Source organism: Pseudophryne corroboree, chromosome 2 (assembly GCF_028390025.1).
Source record: "Pseudophryne corroboree isolate aPseCor3 chromosome 2, aPseCor3.hap2, whole genome shotgun sequence".
NCBI classification, from domain to species: domain Eukaryota; kingdom Metazoa; phylum Chordata; class Amphibia; order Anura; family Myobatrachidae; genus Pseudophryne; species Pseudophryne corroboree.
In genome coordinates, this window is record NC_086445.1 from 445,447,234 (window position 1) to 445,471,085 (window position 23,852).

At 48.3% G+C, this 23,852-nt stretch overlaps 1 protein-coding gene across 2 annotated transcripts in view; it reads right to left on the minus strand.

The window, feature by feature from the left end:
- Positions 1-23,852, minus strand: part of DHX33 (DEAH-box helicase 33) — a 115,404-nt gene that overhangs the window by 11,269 nt on the left and 80,283 nt on the right. For both annotated transcript variants that reach the window (XM_063953679.1, XM_063953678.1), the window contains exons 9-10: positions 11,018-11,145; positions 7,069-7,272 (exon numbers count right to left, since the gene is read on the minus strand). In XM_063953679.1, the coding sequence (XP_063809749.1) occupies positions 7,069-7,272; positions 11,018-11,145 (332 nt within the window). The remainder of the gene's footprint in view (positions 1-7,068; positions 7,273-11,017; positions 11,146-23,852) is intronic.

Sequence of the window (23,852 nt, forward strand, 5' to 3'; positions counted from 1 at the left end):
TTCGCTATCACTGCTCTGAGTGACTCCATCTTGAACTTGAACTTCTTTATGTACAGGTTCAAGGACTTCAGATTTAGAATAGGCCTTACCGAGCCATCCGGCTTCGGTACCACAAAAAGAGTGGAATAATACCCCTTCCCTTGTTGTAGAAGAGGTACCTTGACTATCACCTGCTGAGAATACAGCTTGTGAATGGCTTCCAAAACCGTCTCCCTTTCTGAGGGGGACGTTGGTAAAGCAGACTTCAGGAAACGGCGAGGTGGCTCTGTCTCTAATTTCAACCTGTACCCCTGAGATATTATCTGCAGGATCCAGGGATTTACCTGCGAGTGAGCCCACTGCGCGCTGTAATTCTTGAGACGACCGCCTACCGCCCCCGAGTCCGCTTGCGAAGCCCCAGCGTCATGCTGAGGCTTTTGTAGAAGCCGGGGAGGGCTTCTGTTCCTGGGAAGGAGCTGCCTGTTGCTGTCTCTTCCCTCGTCCTCTGCCTCGTGGCAGATATGAATAGCCCTTTGCTCGCTTATTTTTAAAGGAACGAAAGGGCTGCGGTTGAAAGGTCGGTGCCTTTTTCAGTTGGGGAGTGACTTGAGGTAGAAAGGTGGATTTCCCGGCCGTAGCCGTGGCCACCAAATCCGATAGACCGACCCCAAATAACTCCTCTACGCATCGCCTGTCCACTGTCGTGTCCATAAAGCTCTTCTGGCCGAAATGGACATAGCACTTACCCGTGATGCCAGTGTGCAGATATCTCTCTGTGCATCACGCATATAAAGAAATGCATCCTTTATTTGTTCTAACGACAGTAAAATATTGTCCCTGTCCAGGGTATCAATATTTTCGATCAGGGACTCTGACCAAACTACCCCAGCACTGCACATCCAGGCAGTCGCAATAGCTGGTCGTAGTATAACACCTGCATGTGTGTATATACCTTTTTGGATATTTTCCATCCTCCTATCTGATGGATCTTTAAGTGCGGCCGTCTCAGGAGAGGGTAACGCCACTTGTTTTGATGAGCGTGTTAGCGCTTTGTCCACCCTAGGAGGTGTTTCCCAGCGCTCCCTAACCTCTGGCGGGAAAGGGTATAAAGCCAATAACTTCTTTGAAATTAGCAGTTTTTTATCGGGGCACCCCACGCTTCATCACACACGTCATTTAATTCTTCTGATTCGGTAAAAACTACTGGTAGTTTTTTCACACCCCACATAATACCCTGTTTAGTGGTACCTGTAGTATCAGCTAAATGTAACATCTCCTTTATTGCCAAAATCATATAACGTGTGGCCCTACTGGAAAATACGGTTGATTCGTCACCTTCACCACCGGAATCAGTGCCTGTGTCTGGGTCTGTGTCGACCGACTGAGGCAAGGGGCGTTTTACAGCCCCTGACGGTGTTTGAGGCGCCTGGACAGGCACTAATTGAGTGTCCGGCCGCCTCATGTCGGCAAACGACTGCTTAAGCGAGTTGACGCTATCCCGTAATTCCACAAATAAAGGCATCCATTCTGGTGTCGACCCCCTAGAAGGTGACATCCTCATATTTGGCAATTGCTCCGCCTCCACACCAATAACGTCCTCATACATGTCGACACACACGTACCGACACACAGCAGACACACAGGGAATGCTCTATACGAAGACAGGACCCACTAGCCCTTTGGGGAGACAGAGGGAGAGTCTGCCAGCACACACCAAAAAGCGCTATATATGACAGGGATAGCCTTATGATTAAGTGCTCCCTTATAGCTGCTTTTATATTAATATATTGCCATTTATTTTGCCCCCCCTCTCTGTTATACCCTGTTTCTGTAGTGCAGTGCAGGGGAGAGACCTGGGAGCCTTCCTGACCAGCGGAGCTGTGACAGAAAATGGCGCCGTGTGCTGAGGAGATAGGCCCCGCCCCTTTTCCGGCGGGCTCGTCTCCCGCTATTTAGTACATTTAGGCAGGGGTAAATATCTCCATATAGCCTCTGGGGCTATATGTGAGGTATTTTTAGCCTTTTTAAAGGTTTTCATTTGCCTCCCAGGGCGCCCCCCCCCCAGCGCCCTGCACCCTCAGTGACTGCCGTGTGAAGTGTGCTGAGAGGAAAATGGCGCACAGCTGCAGTGCTGTGCGCTACCTTAAGAAGACTGCAGGAGTCTTCAGCCGCCGATTCTGGACCTCTTCTTGCTTCAGCATCTGTGAGGGGGCCGGCGGCGTGGCTCCGGTGACCATCCAGGCTGTACCTGTGATCGTCCCTCTGGAGCTTCATGTCCAGTAGCCAAGAAGCCAATCCATCCTGCACGCAGGTGAGTTCACTTCTTCTCCCCTCTGTCCCTCGTTGCAGTGATCCTGTTGCCAGCAGGAATCACTGTAAAATAAAAAACCTAAGCTAAACTCTCTAAGCAGCTCTTTATGAGAGCCACCTAGAATTGCACCCTTCTCGGCCGGGCACAAAAATCTAACTGGAGTCTGGAGGAGGGTCATAGGGGGAGGAGCCAGTACACACCACCTGACCTGTAAAAGCTTTACTTTTGTGCCCTGTCTCCTGCGGAGCCGCTATTCCCCATGGTCCTTTCAGGAACCCCAGCATCCACTTAGGACGATAGAGAAACTAGGGTGCCCTAAGGGGATCGAACGTAGGTAACTTTGTATGGTATACTAAGGCACTAGCCCGCTAGGTTACTGCAGCCCCTTTGGGATACGCACCCATGACCTCAGTGCAGTGAGCAGTAATGCTATCCTTTACACTGTCTGTACATTTCCTTTGGTTTTCAAGGCCACAGCTAAAGACCAAAGAGAGTATCCCCAACGTAGGGGAACAGTTCAAAGGTATCTGTAGATTGAGCTACAACTTGCCAGGCACGTAGCTAAAAGGGCCATTCCGGTCACTACTACTGAAGCTGACAACCTGGAGTTAAGACCCTTGGTCTCCTCCCCGAGGTAAGAGCTCGCCCTCATATATACTGTATGTACTACCAAGGACAGTAACTCCTTTCTGTAATGCCTGAGGAATGTTCTGTTTGTCCCAGTCAGCTGCCTTTGGTATTAGCTACCAAGGCAGAGCAAAGTGCTGGGCGAGTAATAGCACCTATTAGCAAAAGCTGAGTGTCCGGATTCGGGAGGACAAAGAGACGACTAGACCCACAAACTCAACGTCCAAAAGTGGTGGGAACTCTCCTATAGTTTAATGTCTAGGTTAAACAGCAGACCTGCACTTAGTAACAAAGCTGCTAAATGTGAGGCTTGAACTTATAACCTCGCCATTGCTCAACAGATATGGTCTTATAAGTATTGCGCACTGACCTATTGCGCCACTGATTGCTTGCTAGGCTGAGGTCATGTCAGTTCTAGGGAGTCCTTTAGCTATGCCCCCTAGGGGAAATCTGGAGACCTTGACCTGTAGTTCAGAGCTCTGCCGGGTGAGCTATATGAGCTCTATGTCTGTTCCAACCACCCTGACTAGTACCTCAACCTCCATTCGGGACACCGTATAGTCTGGCACTGATGTTTCAGAGGAGGCTGTGCCACCAGCCTCCTGAGCAAAGTAGAACTTTCTCGTGCAAGAGGGTTGGGTCACACTGTATCTTTCAGATTCAATCCTACCGTGCTGAACCTGTGGCTCCTAACGTACTAAGCAGGAATACTATGGCGACCACTCTTGTAGCGCTTAGGGGGGATTCTGACTGAAGAGAAAAATGGCTTAGAACCTATAGCAATGGTTTAGAACCCTCATGGTTCTAAACACACATAACCTTGTTCCCACATGGGGAGGCTGTCTACTACCTGCGCCAGCATCGACATCCAAGCTGAGGAACATCCTATTCTGACAGTGATCTGTGTAGCTGTGAAACCCAGGCATGGATGCCTATGATAAGAAGTACATTAGTACTATTTCCCAGCTAAAACAGGTTCACCCCCCCCTCACAGGGTGCTTAATCCGGGAAAACAATGTTAAGTTAACGTCAAAGTGAACACCGTGGTGTGTACTCTATGGGGTAGTGCAGTGAATGTTAAGCGCCACAACTCACAATAGTGAATAGAGTCCCGGGCACACTTTACTAAGCCGGCACTCCATGATGGAGTCGAAGCACGGCTCCTTATGTGGAATAAGACCCGGGCGCTTCCATTGTTACAACAAAAAGCAATTTTATAGATATACATAATAAATATATCAATCAGCTCTACACACAGTCACATGCAATCCATTTTTAAACATTAATGGGCAAACAGTGCTCAACAAATCGGCTCTGAGAGCGGGAAGGCGGTGTATATATGTAACTGGACTTGAAAAGTGAGGTATACAGGGAGACAAGCCCAATACTCTCTGTAATTAGTGCTGAGGGAGGCAATTAAAATGGCTGCCGAGCATGTCTCTGAGGGGAGAGAGTGAGAGAGATAGATCTGCCTGAGGCAGGCAGACAACATTGTTGCAAGCAAGCTCAGGGTTGAGGGAAGGACAAACAGGCTGTGCCTGGCTCCCCCATGGGTGACAACCACCAGGGACTGTCCCTCACCGCAGCTGCAATGCCTGTTAACCTGTGCCCTGGTGGTCCAGTGGAATGGAGCAGCGCATTGGTCCGACACTACACCTGCACCGCCGGTGGTCTCCCTCACCGGCGGTGAACAGCCGCGACGATGCGGCTCACTGTCGTTCCTACTTACCTCCCAGGGACGGTTGTGGCTGCGGGATCTGGGATCGGAGGTGTGTGCTGCCCTCCTGGAGGCCCGCTATGGAAGTCACTGACCCAGTCACCGGTGCTGCCACCACCGGAGCTGGGTGTCGGAGCAGGTGTGAGGATGTCCTACAGGACACCTAAACAGTTCGCTCATCCATTAAAAAAAGAAAAAGAAAAAAAAAAAGAATAGCTCTTAACCAGGGAGCCACTTAATAGCAGCTCCCACAGAAACAAGGTGCCCGCTGCTGCCAGCACCAAACAAAAAACTGGCAGGCCGATGGCTGGGGGCAGGGTATAGTGGAGAAGGGAGAGTGAGGGCTGCTGGGTAAAAGTTCTTAGCTGTTTGATGCCCATTATCTCCAGCCTATACCCAGCCTACTGCTCCTGTGCCCCTAGTGGATGAGAAAGAAAAAATAATAACAACCTGTTGCCAGCAGGTCTCACTGAAAATAAAAAAACCTATTTAAACTTTTACTCTAAGCAGCTCAGGAGAGCCACCTAGATTGCACCCTTCTCGTTCGGGCACAAAATCTTAACTGAGGCTTGGAGGAGGGTCATAGGGGGAGGAGCCAGTGCACACCAGGTAGTCCTAAAGCTTTTTACTTTTGTGCCCAGTCTCCTGCGGAGCCGCTACTCCCCATGGTCCTTTCGGAGTCCCCAGCATCCACTAGGACGTTAGAGAAATATATATACATATATACACACACACACACACACACACACACACAATGACCATATGTTATCTGTATTTGTCTTCGTACATAGCAACACGTCATCCTTTGTTCTAGACCTTATAATGTCAGACCTCCCATACAGTGATATGGCTTTAGAAAATGTCCATTAATGACTTTCATATTAAGATATTCCTCAAACACTGTACTACAAATCATTTTCACATTTTCCACTTTGAAGGAGTTATCCGCCTTATTTTATTTTAACCTCCTCTTTTCTTAGAAATCTCTTAAATCTGAGGCACAGATTCTCTATACTTATAACTACTGGGGACCCCTGGGAATAATCTCTGACTACAGGAACATGGAAGAGACTGACAAAGGCCTAGAAAGGATAACTGGTTATTGATTGGATTAGTTGGTGAACTGAGCAAACTTAAGTAGATTTTAAATTACTTGAGGTGGAAAAGCCCTTCAAAGCTAAACATGACACACTTCATATTCTCTATGGCCAGTTTAGCTGATGTGCATAGCTCTTTGTGCGATGCCTGCTCCTTATCTTCCACATCTGCCACCTCTGTGACTCTGAGACCTGACACCTAAGGGGCCCTACACATTTGACGATGTGCCGCCGAGGTGCCCGACGACCGAAACGGCCGACGAGCGACCCGGCGGCGGGGGGGCAGTGACGGGGGGAGTGAAGTTTCTTCACTCCCACCGTCACGCGGCTGCATTGAAGTGCAGGCAAATTTGGACGAGATCGTCCATATTGGCCTGCATGCACAGCCGACGGGAGACCAGCGATGAACGAGCGCGGGGCCGTGCATCGTTCATCGCTGGAGTCTCCACACTGAAAGATATGAACGAGTTCTCGTTCATTTATGAACGAGATCGTTCATATCTTTCAGAAAATCGGCATGTGTGTAGGGCCTATAAGTTTTCAAATGTAGCTTTATTGTTTATGGCTACTCCTCCTGATGTCAATAATAGAAAGTGGTCTGGTTCAAGTCAAGACTCCTTGCATAAACTAGGGGAGTTGCAATTAAATGGATGACATCAACGGATTTATATTTAAGGTGGAATGAGAAAAGGAACAATTGCAAGAGCAAAGGTAAGCATGCTTTATATACAATTCTGTGCCAAATTGTTACTAATGACTATTACACTTTCAAGAGTGAAAACAAAGGAACATTTAGTGCGGGATTCAATTCTTTTCACCCCCGTTATTATGTTTCTGCCCTTGGGGGCATGGTATCATTCTTTCAGCTTGCTGCCCTTGGAGTAGCGAGGCACCCAACCCTCTACACGGCTAAACCTGATTACTATGGGCACAATATGCACAATAACAGGGATTATGTTATATATCATTTGAATTCCCCCCTTAGAAAGCGTTATACTTGTTTTCAGAGTGTGATGCTATGTTTACATTATACCAGTACTCATTTATCATAGAATACTGCCTAAAGTGATGTACATTTTGTGCAGCCATAAACTTATCAAGGTTTATAGGATTTGTTCTCGTATCCTATGTAATAAAAGGCAAATGCTGCTCCTCACCTCTATCTCGGGAATTGAAGAGTTTTGCACACCGGCGGCCACTAGATGGCGCCTGATTGTGCAATTCAAGTATTGCTGTTCGTATGTGCACATTACTGTTATCTTATTCCGTTATTTTGACGGGCTCGTAACTAGTTGTTTATATAAATGTGTTATTATGTACAAGACAGGATGACTTGCCTTATTTTTCCCCAGGTTTTTGAAAGCACGGAAGACGTTGAGTAGGGTGAAGTGGTCACCCTCACTAGAGATGAACTTCTTGCGTGCTGCCTGCACTTCATCCCGCTTAGCAGGAGGATTATGGAGGATACTGTCCACCGACAGCAGAGCCACGATAGTCAGGATTTCTTCAGTGCAGTGAAATTTTGGAGAAAGCAGGATGGTCTGAAAGAAAGGAAATGTAATTTTGAACTCTGTTTTGCCTCCAAGTAGGATACAAATATAATACAATTTAATTACTCTGTCAGCCTGAAGATAAAGTAAGAAATTAGGAGGATTTAATCACGACAAACTCCAGTATGCCTATATATACACTTTCCTTGCAGTGACATAACAACTAAAGTTACACCTGCATGTGGAAAGAAAGTTGTGTCCACATGATAAATAACCAAGTTCAAAACTATATTAAAACACAAATTTTATATTAAAGAGGTTGTAAACTTTTGGGCAACCTAGCACACTCATTTTTATCTGTTATCTCAATTAGCAAACATTGGTGGTCTCGCCTCCAGGACTCCAAACGTCACCTGGTGGCCACTGGGCACCCTACTGGTGCTGTAGCTCACCACACAGGTAAACTGAAAATGTTGCAGCACACTGTACCTGGTGGCCACTGGGCATCCTATAGCGCTGTAGCTCACTGCACAGGTAAACTGAAAGGGTGTAGCACACTTTACCTGGTGGCCACTGGGCACCCTATTGTGCTGTAGCTCACCGCACAGGTAAACTGAAAGGGTGTAGCACACTGTACCTGGTGGCCACTGGGTACCCTACTGCGCTGTAGCTCACCGCACAGGTAAACTGAAAGGGTGTAGCACACTGTACCTGGTGGCCACTGGGTACCCTACTGCGCTGTAGCTCACCGCACAGGTAAAATGAAAGGGTGCAGCACACTTCACCTGGTGGTCACTGAGCACCAATTGCGCTGTAGCTCACCACACAGGTAAACTGAAAGGTTGTAGCACACTTTACCTGGTGGCCACTGGGCACCCTATTGTGCTGTAGCTCACCGCACAGGTAAAATGAAAGGGTGCAGCACACTTCACCTGGTGGTCACTGAGCACCCTATTGCGCTGTAGCTCACCACACAGGTAAACTGAAAGGTTGTAGCACACTTTACCTGGTGGCCACTGGGCACCCTATTGTGCTGTAGCTCACCGCACAGGTAAAATTAAAGGGTGCAGCACACTTCACCTGGTGGCCACTGAGCACCCTATTGCGCTGTAGCTCACCACACAGGTAAACTGAAAGGTTGTAGCACACTTTAGCTGGTGGCCACTGGGCACCCTATTGTGCTGTAGCTCACCGCACAGGTAAACTGAAAGGGTGTAGCACACTGTACCTGGTGGCCACTGGGTACCCTACTGCGCTGTAGCTCACCGCACAGGTAAAATGAAAGGGTGTAGCACACTGTACCTGGTGGCCACTGGGTACCCTACTGCGCTGTAGCTCACCGCACAGGTAAACTGAAAGGTTGTAGCACACTTTACCTGTGCAGTGAGCTATAGCACAGTAGGGTACCCAGTGGCCACCAGGTAAACTGAAAGGGTGTAGCACACTAGACTTGGCGGCCACTGGGTACCCTACTGTGCTGTAGCTTACCGCACAGGTAAACCAAAAGGGTACAGCACACTTCACCTGGTGGCCGCTGGGTACCCTACTGTGCTGTAGCTTACCGCACAGGTAAACCGAAAGGGTACAGCACACTTCACCTGGTGGCCGCTGGGTACCCTACTGTGCTGTAGCTTACCGCACAGGTAAACCGAAAGGGTGCAGCACACTTCACCTGGTGGCCACTGGGTACCCTACTGTGCTGTAGCTTACCGCACAGGTAAACCAAAAGGGTACAGCACACTTCACCTGGTGGCCGCTGGGTACCCTACTGTGCTGTAGCTTACCGCACAGGTAAACCGAAAGGGTGCAGCACACTTCACCTGGTGGCCACTGGGCACCCTATTGTGCTGTAGCTCACCACACAGGTAAACTGAAAATGTGCACGTAAAAGAGCAGAAGATTCTATAGGTTCCAGGTTACCAAAAGTGAATTAGTTTATTCATTTAAAGAGGATTATTATTTCCAACACAATAGGAGAGAATGACATTGGCGGTAGGCAATTTGAAAACCCCTGCTGAGCAGGGTTTTTCCAGCAGCTGCAGGGTTTTCCAATGCAATTAGAAGTCTGAAAATGGGACACAGTGATCTCTATAGTAATTACAGCATTTTTTTTTCTTGCACCTCCAGAGCAAATCTGATTTTTCCGAAAACCTTTATTTTTAAGAAAAATCACCGGGACTTGCTCTGGCACCACCAGGAATCACTATAATTAGTCCGTGAGTGCCCTAATCAAGGAACACTTCCTTTCTTTTTGGGTTTCACTATATGTATGCATAATATTCCAGGAGCATCTCCCAAAAAATACTAGGGACTAATGTAAATTATTAATAATTAATAGGTGTCTGTGCGACCTTCTAACCCTTGATGACCACCAGGAATCTGTATGTAGTGTGCCTGCAAATGAAGTGTCTGATCTCACTCAACTTTTCATCACAGACACTATTAGATCACCCAAGTGGGCATACAATACTTTCTCTAAATCGTCCCCGAGTTCTAACTAGAATGTCCCAACACTGTGGGCCTGAAAGTTTTTTTTAAGCAGTCACTACCCACTGCAGCTTTCTTAATATGAGCAAACTCTTCACCCAGATTATAACTTCACACCGAGGAAAACATTTCTCAAAAGTATGCAGCGCTTAAGAAGACTGCTGTTACAACAGATCAAAACAATGAAGTACAGCGCAGGTTCTCAAACTCTGTCCTCATGACCCCAAAACAGTTCATGTTTTCTAGATCTCTTCACAGAATCACAAGTGACATAATCAGCTCTACCTGTGGATCTTTTAAAATGTGTCAGTGAGTAATGACTACACCTGTGCAGGAAAGTCTGGTACTTTGAATGGAATATTAGCAAGCCTCAGTTTGATTAGTAGTCATGCATGTACATATATACAGATGTGCCCTCATACACTGTGGCTTCACAACAAACAGCCACTCTCAGCATGCCATGTCACGGGCGACTTGGGCGCACTGAGCATCTTCTTCGCTCGTATTTGAACAAATAAACAACTGGCAGTAACAAAACTACTTTGGCAGATTGCAATGATCAATTTTATGTGCAACCCTTGTACATCTGTGTGCAAATGAGTCTGAATGTGTATGCCAAGTGCTATGATACAGTGGCCATGGCTTTTCCTCATACTAAGGGTCGGATGTAATGGAGTGCGAGATGGCCGTCCGCACGTGTACATTTTTTTTAAAGCAGTAAACATTTACAAGGCAAAAACCAGGTTGGTTCTGCCTTCTAAATGTTTGCTTCTTTTAAAAAAAACGTACGCGTTCGGCCGGAATCTCGGTGCTCCAGCTGTCTTGCGCTCCATCACATCCGGCCCTAAGTTCTGTTGTGCTTCATCTGTGACTTTGTATGTTTTTAACAAATTCCTGTGCAGTTAAAGTCACAGGACAGCATCTGTAGTACACTCTGAATGATGTTTTGCAGCGCCTGTAATGCGAGTAAGACGCTAAATTATAAGAAAACAAAATTTGCTGTGCTACACCTATCAGAGCAGCTCACGCCTTATTACACATATGTAAGAGCAGATTCTGTTGGTGACATAAGCATGAATGTATTGTATTATATAAATGACACCTTCTAATATACATGTACCTGTATATTGGGATGAGGGATACTGGTCTTTCAACAGTTAAAAGAAAGCAACATATAAAAATGTAACCTTTATACTGATTGCTTAGTTTGCTCTTCTTTGAAAGCAGAGTTTTTTTTGTTGTAGAGACGTCACCAGCAAATGTTGGGCAAGGTACACCATTTACTCTCTAGCATTTAGCAAATAACTACCTTGGAGAACTTAGGCTCCAAAGGAAAAGCAGCCATCTTTCTTCCCAGGGATGTGAGAATGATCTGGTCCTCTTTCCTTTCCAGTGCCCCCAGCAGATCCAGCTGATCTATAGCAGCCCGTATGGAGTCTGAAGTGACATCATCATAAATGACAATATTGCAGCAATTATTGCTTTTAATGGTAAAAAAAAAAATGTTATATTCTGTAAGCCTAACAAGAAATGAAGGTACTGTATAGCCCTTGACTCATTTTGCAACCAAACTGTGACACTAATATTAATGCCCCAACTGGTCTATGAGACTCACCAGAGCTATCAGGAGCTTAATACATACACTCCAAGTATATGAAAGTAAAATACTCTCCCTTATGTTAATTGGACTCTATGACGTGTTTTTCAACCTACGGTTAATACCCCCCAAATACTACAGCAGAGCAGTTCAAGTGGAACATCCTTCAATGTGTAATAACGGGATTTTGGTACTTACCGGTAAATCCTTTTCTCAAAGTCCATAGGGGATACTGGGATGGTGACTTACAGTGGGGTAAATATGGGTCCATTGGAGCCGGTGCACTTTAAATTTCTTCAACCTAGTGTGTGCTGGCTCCTCCCCTCTTTGCCCCCTCCGATCAGACCAGTCTAGAAAACTGTGCCCGAAGAAGACAGAACATACCTCAAGAGGAGGAAAACAGAACAGGAGAAACCGAGCAACACAACTGAACAAGTAGAACAGAAAAACAGCGAAAGCAACACGCATACGCTTATGCATAACAACCCAAATAATATGCAGAAAACTAAGCACAGAGGTGGGCGCCCAGTATCCCCTATGGACTTTGAGAATAGGATTTACCGATAAGTACCAAAATCCCATTTTCTCTAGCATCCATAGGGGATAATGGGATGGTGAATTACAGTGGGGACGTCCCAGAGCTCCCATTACAGGCAGCAGTATGCTGAGATCCCTGCAATACCAAACAACCAAACTGAGCCAAAACAAATTTTGTGAAATTCTATGGTTTTGATACCTTGGCATCGGGGGAGATGCCGAGGTATCAAAACCATAGAATTTCACAAAAGTGTTGGTATCGCACCACGTAGCAGCCCTACACAACTGCAAGGCTGAGACTCCCCGAGCAGCTGCCCAGGAAGAACTCACCGACCTAGTGGAATGGGCGGTAACAGACTGTGGCAAAGGTAAGGCCGCAAACGAATAAGCCTGTTGGATATTGAGTTTTATCGAACACGCAATGGTTTGCTTCGAAGCCGGACACCCAATCTTGGTGGCCTCATAAAAAACAAAAAGAGCATCTGACTTCCGTGTATGAGCCGTTCGGTTGACATAAATGCGCAATGCTTTAACCACATCCAAACGGCGAGGCGTGGAAGAATCGGTTACAACCAGAAACTACAATAGGTTGATTTATGTGAAAGGCCGAGACAACCTTAGGCAAGAACAACCTACGAGTCCTGAGTTCCACCCGATCTTCGTCAACACCAGATAAGGAGGTTTGCAGGACAAAGCCCCCAATTCCGAGACTCGCCACGCAGAAGCGAGAGCCAACAAGGTGACTGTCTTCCAAGTCAAATACTTGGTCTTAGCCAGGTGCAATGGTTCAAACCAGGAAGATTGGAGGAAATCCAACACCAATTGGAGATCCCAAGGAGCCGTAGGTGGCACAAATGGTGGTTGCAAGTGGAGCACGCCCTTGAGAAATGTCTGAACCTCCGGGATCAAGGCCAACCTCTTCTGTAAAAAGACAGATAAGGCAGACACTTGGACCTTAAGAGAGCCCAAACGCAATCCAACATCTACACCCGACTGGAGGAAGTGAAAGAAACGACGCAATTTAAAAACCGCTGGCGAAGGAGGCGTGGCCTGACGGGAAATGGAGTAGGACGTGTTCTCCTAGCTCCTCAGCCGACAATATCCTGAATATATCCTGCACCCCCTGAGTGACTGCATAAGTGGCCCTGTACGGCTATCTAATTACCTGCTGCCCGTTCTGGGCCTCGTTTTAAGAGGATACTGTGTCCGGTGTCCCTGCTGGGAACGTTAGAAGGGGTGAGCTGATCCTGACCTGCATGCAGCCGGCGCCATCTTGAATAGTGCTGCAGGGGAGCTTCGCTATCCGTCTCCCACCCGGCTTGCCTGACATACCCCGCGGCCGGCGAGTGGATAACGCGGGGGCCCCGCCACCTGAACAGCACCTCGATCTGCACCACTTCCCCGCCAGACGACCAGGGCGCTTGTCGCGGCCGTGCTGAGTACGGAAAGCCGCCGGGCGCCATCTTGCGGTTGGCGGGCCGCGCACACGGAGCTCCGCTACCCGCCCCTGACAGCCCTGGGCTCAATTTGGAGAAGCCTGTGCGCTAACCGGAGAGCACCCCCGCTGCCTGATACAGGAGCCCTTGCACCCCTAAGGGTTATATTACCAACTGGGCTGATTGTGGGGTTTTCCGGGCGCCATCTTGGGGTTGGCAGCAGGCTCAGCTCTGTTCCTGTCCACACCTCTCCTGCTGGAAGTGCCTATTACAGGGAGCTTGGGCAGCTGGACCTGACTGGAGGCTGGTTACTGTTACAGAGAAGACCTGCATTGCTCTGCCTCAGGAGGGTGCTGGCTGTTCAGGTGGGAAATTGCCTGACTCCCTGATCCTGACCACAGCTCCCAAACCCATAGTGCCGACACGCAGCAACACTATCAAGAACACTGGTCCTTTTATATATATATATTTGTCCCGCGCCTCTTGGCCCTCACACGGCGCGCTAGTGCCTGCGTCCCCTCTCTCGGTCTGCATTGCTTTGATACATAATTGGGCGTGTACGGCGGCATTGTGTTATCCAAGATGGTGAAAGGCCGCCAACAAAACGCGGCGGCGGGCGCAATGGAGAAGTTTGTCCGTAACCCCGGTCCCCAACAACAGAGGAGGGAAACTACACAAGCCGAGTCTTCGCCCCCCTCTCCTGCATACAGCTCTGCCTCATCAGAACCGCCTGATGCTGCGTTACAAAGAGTGTTGGATGCCGTGACAGCTAGTGAGGCCCGCTTGGCTGATAAAATTGGGCAGGTGCAGTCTGATCTCTCCATTATCCATCAGGACCTACAACGGGTGAGGGAGAGGGTGGGTGAGGCCGAAACCCGTATCTCCAATGTCGAGGATACTGTCACTCCACTGGGACGGCGTACTGATACTTTGGAGTCTCAGATGACTGATGTGCACAAAAAACTAACGGATATGGAGGGACGCTTACGTCGCAACAATGTCCGTTTCATCGGTTTGCCCGAGAAGGAGGAAGGCTCATCTCCTGAGGAATTTCTAGAAACATGGCTTCGGAAGGCATTTGGCTCCGATGAATTCTCGCCTCATTTTACCATAGAACGAGCTCATAGAGTTCCGATGCGCCCATTGCCTCCGGGGGCTCCGCCTCGTACCTTCATCGCCAAGTTCCTTCACTTCCGCGACCGGGACACTGTTCTGAAACTCGCCCGCACGAAAGGCCCCCTAAAATGGAACGGGTCGCCAATTTCGGTCTTCCCAGACTTTGCGGTGGAGGTGCAGAAAGATAGAGCTCAATTTCTGCCTGTTCAGAGGAGACTCCGGGAACTTGATTTGCCATACGCCATGCTCTTTCCATCACGATTACGAGTGGTAGCTGATGGTGAAACCAAATTTTTTGCGACTCCTCGAGAGGCGATGGTATGGCTGGATAGACGCTTCCCGGCGAGACGGGCTCTTGCTGATCCGTGATTAATTCCTGTGACTATGGTTGCAAGAGATTTTATGTACAGGATAAGATTATCTGCATATCTACTGGGGGGATGCAGGATGTGGAAAATGTTTAAATATCTCAGTGCTGCTCCCTGAGGGTGTGAGGGTGGTAGGGGGGATAATTATCTACCCTATTTTCTATCTTGTTACTCTTCTCACGCAGGCCAATCATTATATGCATATTGCTGGGATGCGGGGGAGGGGAGGGCTGGGGGGAGAGGAGGAATATATTAGTGGTCCGAATATACCCGATTGTATTTTGTTCTTAAGTCCCGGGGGGTGACTTCGTATGCTTTGCCCCCTTTTTCTATTTTATGGGGGCGATTTCGTCTAATGGCTGGGGATGTTTTGTTCATGTTTTGTTCTCTCTTTCTTAGGGCCATTATATTCTTGGCTCCACCCAGAGTATAACTGGTTGTGTGCTCTGGGTCTGAGCCGGTGTTAGGTTAGGGGATCCAAGTATGCTGCAGGTTGGGAGTAGTGTACAGGGTGGGGGGAGGGGGGAAGTTAAAAGCTACGGTAGTTTCTGGTATGGATGTTTAGAATTTGAGTGTGTGTGGCTTACGAATCTATTCATTGAGCGGTGGTGCCTTGTACTTATATGCAGAGAGGATGGATCTGGCTGGCTGTGGGCTGCAGCCTCTATTACTACTAAAACGACCCCTCATGGTTGGACTTAGGATGTTGTCATGGAATGTACGGTGACTCAATGACAAGATTAAGAGATCTCTGGTGCTTAGACAAATTAAGCAGTATGCCGCTGATGTGATATGTCTTATGGAGACCCACCTGGTGGGCAGCAAGACCCTAGCCATTAAAAGGCCTTGGGTAGGGTGGGCATTCCATTCTACACACACTTCTGCCTCTCGGGGGGTCTCTATTCTTGTAAAAAAAACAGTTCCCTTTGTATTGGAGTCAGTACAAGCGGACCCATGGGGGAGATATGTGTTTTTAAAGTGTACTGTACCCCTTTGCTTTTGCTGTCCGTGTATGTACCTCCCCCGTACTCCTCCGATGTCCTGAAAAAGGTTGCAGGGTTTATGGCCTTGTCACCGGGAACACCCGTGGTTTGTGTGGGGGATTTTAACAATGTGTTAGATAAAGCGTTGGATAGATTCTCAGCTAATCCCTCTGGTCCACATTCTGGTAGAAATGCTTTTGCTGATGTCGTGTCGGGGCTGGGCCTGGTTGATCCCTGGAGACTGAGACATCCATCTGTTAAACAATATTCATGTTTCTCACACTCCCACTCCTCGTTCTCTAGGATTGACCTGGCCCTTCTTTCGAGCGATCTGATTCCTAGGGTCCGGGATAGCAAATATGAGACTAGGGGTATATCGGATCACTCCCCTTTAACATTGATCCTGGATTTTAATTGCTCTAGAGGCCAGGCAGTGTGGAGGTTTAATCCGTTCTGGCTAGTACATATGGGAGATGGCTCCGATCTGGTGGCCGCGTGGCGGGAATTTTTCGAGATAAACAAGGCTGGGCAGCCTATCTCTAATCTATGGGATGCGTTCAAAGCCTTTTTGCGGGGAACCCTAATTAAACGAGTGGCTAATTTAAAAACATTTTTCAGGCACCGGGAGTCCGAACTAGAGACCCTAAGTGTTGCTGCAGAGGCACAATATGTACAGGATTGCTTGGATAGTTCCAAATCTGCATGGTTGTCAGCTCAGGGGGAATGGAGGGAATATCTAATGGAAAAGACTCAGCATAGACTCCTCTTCTCCTCTCACGCCTTTTACGCCTCCGGGGATAGGCCGGGATCATATTTAGCCTCCCTGGCACGGGGTGAGAGATCCGCTAATACCGTGGTTGAAATAGAGGCCTCAGACGGTACCACTTTACTGCAGACCCCACAGATTGCGTCGGAATTCGTGTCTTACTATAGGAGGTTATAATAAGAATTTACTTACCGATAATTCTATTTCTCATAGTCCGTAGTGGATGCTGGGGACTCCGTAAGGACCATGGGGAATAGCGGCTCCGCAGGAGACTGGGCACATCTAAAGAAAGCTTTAGGACTAACTGGTGTGCACTGGCTCCTCCCCCTATGACCCTCCTCCAAGCCTCAGTTAGGATACTGTGCCCGGACGAGCGTACACAATAAGGAAGGATTTTTAATCCCGGGTAAGACTCATACCAGCCACACCAATCACACCGTATAACTTGTGATCTGAACCCAGTTAACAGTATGATAACAGAGGAGCCTCTGAAAAGATGGCTCCCAACAATAATAACCCGATTTTTGTAACAATAACTATGTACAAGTATTGCAGACAATCCGCACTTGGGATGGGCGCCCAGCATCCACTACGGACTATGAGAAATAGAATTATCGGTAAGTAAATTCTTATTTTCTCTAACGTCCTAAGTGGATGCTGGGGACTCCGTAAGGACCATGGGGATTATACCAAAGCTCCCAAACGGGCGGGAGAGTGCGGATGACTCTGCAGCACCGAATGAGAGAACTCCAGGTCCTCCTCAGCCAGGGTATCAAATTTGTAGAATTTAGCAAACATGTTTGCCCCTGACCAAGTAGCTGCACGGCAAAGTTGTAAAGCCGAGACCCCTCGGGCAGCCGCCCAAGATGAGCCCACTTTCCTTGTGGAACGGGCTTTTACAGATTTTAGCTGTGGCAGGCCTGCCACAGAATGTGCAAGCTGAATTGTACTACAAATCCAACGAGCAATAGTCTGCTTAGAAGCAGGAGCACCCAGCTTGTTGGGTGCATACAGGATAAACAGCGAGTCAGATTTCCTGACTCCAGCCGTCCTGGAAACATATTTTCAGGGCCCTGACAACATCCAGCAACTTGGATTCCTCCAAGTCCCTAGTAGCCGCAGGCACCACAATAGGTTGGTTCAGGTGAAAACGCTGGAACCACCTTAGGGAGAAACTGAGGACGAGTACTCAATTCCCCCTGTCCGAATGGAAAATCAGATAAGGGCTTTTACAGGATAAAGCCGCCAATTCTGACACGCGCCTGGCCCAGGCCAGGGCCAACAGCATGACCACTTTCCATGTGAGATATTTTAACTCCACAGATTTAAGTGGTTCAAACCAATGTGACTTTTGGAACCCAAACTACATTGAGATCCCAAATTGCCACTGGAGGCACAAAAGGAGGCTGTATATGCAGTACCCCTTTTACAAACGTCTAAACTTCAGGGACTGAAGCTAGTTCTTTTTTGGAAGAAAATTGACAGGGCCGAAATCTGAACCTTAATGGACCCCAATTTCAGGCCCATAGACTCTCCTGTTTGCAGGAAATGTAGGAATCGACCCAGTTGAATTTCCTCCGTCCGGCCTTACTGGCCTCGCACTACGCAACATATTTTCGCCAATTGCGGTGATAATGTTTTTGCGGTTACATCCTTCCTGGCTTTGATCAGGATAGGGATGACTTCATCCGGAATGCCTTTTTTCCTTCAGGATCCGGTGTTCAACCGCCATGCCGTCAAACGCAGCCGCGGTAAGTCTTGGAACAGACAGGGTCCTTGCTGGAGCAGGTCCCTTCTTAGAGGTAGAGGCCACGGATCCTCCGTGAGCCTCTCTTGAAGTTCCGGTTACCAAGTCCTTCTTGGCCAATCCGGAGCCACGAATATAGTGCTTTCTCCTCTCCATCTTATCAATCTCAGTACCTTGGGTATGAGAGGCAGAGGAGGGAACACATACACTGACTGGTACACCCACTGTGTTACCAGAGCGTCTACAACTATTGCCTGAGGGTCTCTTGACCTGGCGCAATACCTGTCGAGTTTTTTAATCATGTGGACGACTTCTGGGTGAAGTCCCCACTCTCCCGGGTGGAGGTCGTGCTGAGGAAGTCTGCTTCCCAGTTGTCCACTCCCGGAATGAATACTGTTGACAGTGCTATCACATGATTTTCCGCCCAGCGAAGAATCCTTGCAGCTTCTGCCATTGCCCTCCTGCTTCTTGTGCCACCCTGTCTGTTTACGTGGGTGACTGCCATGATGTTGTCCGACTGGATCAACACCGGCTGACCTTGAAGCAGAGGTCTCGCTAAGCTTAGAGCATTGTAAATGGCCCTTAGCTTCAGGATATTTATGTGAAGTGATGTATCCAGTCTTGACCCTAAGCCCTGGATATTCCTTCCCTGTGTGACTGCTCCCCAGCCTCGCAGGCTGGCATCCGTGGTCACCAGGACCCAGTCCTGAATGCCGAATCTGCGGCCCTCTAGAAGATGAGCACTCTGCAACCACTACAGGATGGATACCCTTGTTTCCTGGCGACAGGGTTATCCGCTGATGCATCTGAAAATGCGACCCGGACCATTTGTCCAGTAGGTTCCACTGGAAAGTTCTTGCGTGGAATCTAACGAATGGGATTGCTTCGTAGGAAGCCACCATTTTTACCCAGAACCCTTGTGCATTGATGCACTGAGACTTGGTTCGGTTTTAGGAGGTTCCTGATTAGCTCGGATAACTCCCTGGCTTTCTCTTCCGGGAGAAACACCTTTTTTCTGGACTGTGTCCAGGATCATCCCTTGGAAACAGAAGACAAGTCGTCGGAACCAGCTGCGATTTTGGAATATTGAGAATCCAATCGTGCTGCCGCAACACTACCTGAGATAGTGCTACACCGACCTCCAACTGTTCCCTGGATCTTACCCGTATCAGGGAATCGTCCAAGTAAGGGATAACTAAAATTTCCTTCCTTCGAAGGGATATCATTTCGTCCATTACCTTGGTAAAGACCCGGGGTGCCGTGGACCATCCCTACGGCAGCGTCTGAACTGATAGTGACAGTTCTGTACCATAACCTGAGGTACCCTTGGTGAGAAGGGTAAATTTTGACATGAAGGTAAGCATCCTTGATGTCCCGAGACATCATGTAGTCCCCTTCTTCCAGGTTCGCAATCACTGCTCTGAGTGACTCAATCTTGAATTTGAACCTCTGTATGTAAGTGTTCAAAGATTTTAGATTTTTAGATTTAGAATCGGTCTCACCGAGCCGTCTGGCTTCGGTACCACAATAGTGTGGAATAATACCCCGTTCCCTGTTGCAGGAGGGGTACCTCGATTATCACCTGCTGGGAATACAGCTTGTGAATGGCTTCCAAAACTGCCTCCCTGTCAGAGGGAGACGTCGGTAAAGCCGACTTTTGGAAACGGCGAGGGGGAGACGTCTCGAATTCCAATATGTACCCCTGAGATATTACCTGAAGGATCCAGGGGTCTACTTGCGAGTGAGCCCACTGCGCACTGAAATTCATTGAGAACGGGCCCCCACCGTGCCTGAGCTTGTAAAGCCCTAGCGTCATACTGAGGGCTTGGCAGAGGCGGGAAAGGGTTTCTGTTCCTGGGAACTGGCTGATCTCTACAGCCTTTTTCCTCTCCCTCTGTCACGAGCAGAAAAGAGGAACCTTTTGTCCGCTTGCCAAAAAAGGACTGCGCCTGATAATACGGCGTCTTATTTTGAGAGGCGACCTGGGGTACAAACGTGGATTTCCCAGCTGTTGCCGTGGCCACCAGGTCTAAAAGACCGACCCCAAATGTCCCCTTTCAAAGGCAATACTTCCAAATGCCGTTTGGAATCCGCATCACCTGACCATTTTACTGGTAGACTTGGACAACGCACTTATACTTGATGCCAGTCGGCAATTATTCCGCTGTGCATCATGCATATATAGAAATGCATCTTTTAAATGCTCTATAGGCAATAATATACTATCCTTATCTAGGATATCAATATTTCCAGTCAGGGAATCCGACCATGCCAACCCAGCACTGCACCTCCAGGCTGAGGCGATAGCTGGTCGCAGTATAACACCAGTATGTGTGTAAATACCTTTTTGGATACCCTCCTGCTTTCTATCAGCAGGATCCTTAAGGGCGGCCATCTCATGAGAGGGTAGAGCCCTTGTTCTTACAAGCGTGTGAGCGCCTTATCCCCCCTAGGGGGTGTTTCCCAACGCACCCTAACCTCTGGCGGGAAAGGGTATGCAGCCAATACTTTTTAAGAAATTTGTTATCGGGGGGAAACCCACGCATCATCACACACCTCATTTTATTTCTCAGATTCAGGAAAACTACAGGTAGTTTTTCCCTCACCGAACATAATACCCCTTTTTGGTGGTACTCGTATTATCGGAAATGTATAAAAACATTTTCCATTGTCTCAATCATGTAACGTGTGGCCCTACTGGAAATCACGGTTGTCTCTTCACCGTCGACACAGGAGTCAGTATCCGTGTCGGCGTCTGTATCTGCCATCTGAGGTAACGGCCGCTTTAGAGCCCCTGACGGCCTATGAGACGTCTGGACAGGCACAAGCTGAGTAGCCGGCTGTCTTATGTCAACCACTGTTTTTTTATATAGAGCTGACACTGTCACGTAATTTTCAACAGTACATCCACTCAGGTGTCGACCCCCTAGGGGGTGACATCACTGTTACAGACACTCTGCTCCGTCTCCACATCATTTTTCTCCTCATACATGTCGACACAAACGTACCGACACACAGCACACACACAGGGAATGCTCTGATAAGAGGACAGGACCCCACTAGCCCTTTGGGGAGACAGAGGGAGAGTATGCCAGCACACACCAGAGCGCTATATATATACAGGGATAACCTTATATAAGTGTTTTTCCCCTTATAGCTGCTGTATGTTTTAATACTGCGCCTAATTAGTGCCCCCCTCTCTTTTTTCTGTAGTGTAGTGACTGCAGGGAAGAGCAGGGAGCTTCCCTCCAACTGAGCTGTGAGGGAAAATGGCGCCAGTGTGCTGAGGAGATAGGCTCCGCCCCCTTTACGGCGGCCTTATCTCCCGGTTTTTTGTATATTCTGGCAGGGGTTAAATGCATCCATATAGCCCAGGAGCTATATGTGATGTATTTTTTGCCATGTAAGGTATTTCTGTCATGTTTTATTGCGTCTCAGGGCGCCCCCCCCAGCGCCCTGCACCCTCAGTGACCGGAGTGTGAAGTGTGCTGAGAGCAATGGCGCACAGCTGCAGTGCTGTGCGCTACCTTATGAAGACAGGAAAGTCTTCTGCCGCCGATTTATGGACCTCTTCTTGCTTCAGCATCTGTAAGGGGGCCGGCGGCGCGGCTCCGGGACCCATCCATGGCTGGGCCTGTGATCGTCCCTCTGGAGCTAATGTCCAGTAGCCAAGAAGCCCAATCCACTCTGCACGCAGGTGAGTTCGCTTCTTCTCCCCTTAGTCCCTCGATGCAGTGAGCCTGTTGCCAGCAGGTCTCACTGAAAATAACAAACCTAAACTAAAACTTTCACTAAGAAGCTCAGGAGAGCCCCTAGTGTGCACCCTTCTCGTCGGGCACAGAAATCTAACTGAGGCTTGGAGGAGGGTCATAGGGGGAGGAGCCAGTGCACACCAGTTAGTCCTAAAGCTTTCTTTAGATGTGCCCAGTCTCCTGCGGAGCCGCTATTCCCCATGGTCCTTACGGAGTCCCCAGCATCCACTTAGGACGTTAGAGAAATAGCTCTAAACTAGACTGTACCCCGATGCAATTAGAAGAATATTTACAGACTATACAGCTCCCCTTGCTGACTTGTGAGGCACATGACTTCCTCGAGGCACCTATTTCACCGGAGGAGATTGTGGCTGCGATCAACGCTGCTCCCAGTGGGAAGGCTTCGGGGCTCGACGGCATACCGTCTGAGTTATATAAACGTCATTTAGATTTTTTGTCCCCCAATTACTTGAGTTATATAATCAGATATTTACACAGGAATCCCTCCCATTATCTATGGCGGAGGCATTGATTATTGTCCTTCCGAAGCCCGATAAGGACCATAGGAAAGTTGATTCTTATAGACCTATCTCCCTTCTTCCGACCGACATTAAAATTCTGGCCAAAATCCTGGCATGTAGATTAAATCAGGTCATTACGCAGCTCATACACCCAGATCAGACGGGATTTATGCCCAATAAATCAACATCCATTAATCTCAGACGATTATTTACCCATCTCCAGGTCTCCCGTGAGGCAACCTCATCCATAGTAGTATCATTGGACGCCGCTGAGGCCTTTGATTCCGTGGAGTGGGAATATTTGTGGAATATCATGCGCACGTTTGGTATAGGCCCCAGTTTTATCAAATTCGTCCGTTTGATGTATTCCTCTCCCCTGGCTAGAGTGGCGGTTAATGGCTTTGTATCACATTCCTTTCCATTGTCTAGAGGTACTCGTCAGGGATGCCCATTGTCCCCTACCCTGTTTGCTATGGCCATTGAACCCCTTGCTGGTCTTCTGCGAGCGAACCCTGAGATTGTTGGATATACAGTGGGCACCAGGGAGGAGAAAATAGCTCTATATGCCGATGACATCCTGCTATTTGTGGATCGCTATGCTGAGTCTATGCCTAAGATTTTAGATATTATTAATAAGTTCGGATGTTACTCCGGGCTCCTGATCAATTAGGAGAAATCCTCCATTATCCCGTTTCAGGGCGAGGTCCCGGCCTCCCCATTGGTTGCTCTTCCACTAAGGTGGGTGAATTCCTTTAAATATCTGGGCATTTGGGTATCCAACGACCCTCATAAATTTACTTCCCTTAATATTACACCGCAAATATCTTATCTCCGCAATAAAGTGAAGGTCTGGGATAAACTGCCCCTGACAGTTACAGGGAGGGTTAACTTGGTGAAAATGGTTTTTCAGCCCAAACTCCTGTACATACTACAACAATCCCCAATATACATCCCCCAGAAAACTTTCAAACAGATAGATGGTTTGATGTCCTCTCTGGTCTGGGCTAGTAAACGGGCACGGTTGAAACTTACTACTCTGACCAGGCCCAAAACGTCAGGGGGGCTGGCTCTTCCCAACTTTCGTTTTTATTACTTTGCGGCACAATTAGCACATCTATGGGAATGGGTCAATGATTCTGACACTTCAAGTCTGCACTCGCAGACGGTATTGCGGGTGTGTCCCGGTGGCTCCCCACTGAGACTACTTCTCTGTGGAGGCGTCAAAGGGTCGGCACTACCACTTATTAAACAATATATCACTATTTGGAGGCTGGCGCACCGGATATTGCAAGGACAGGGCATTGACCCTGACACTCCGCTG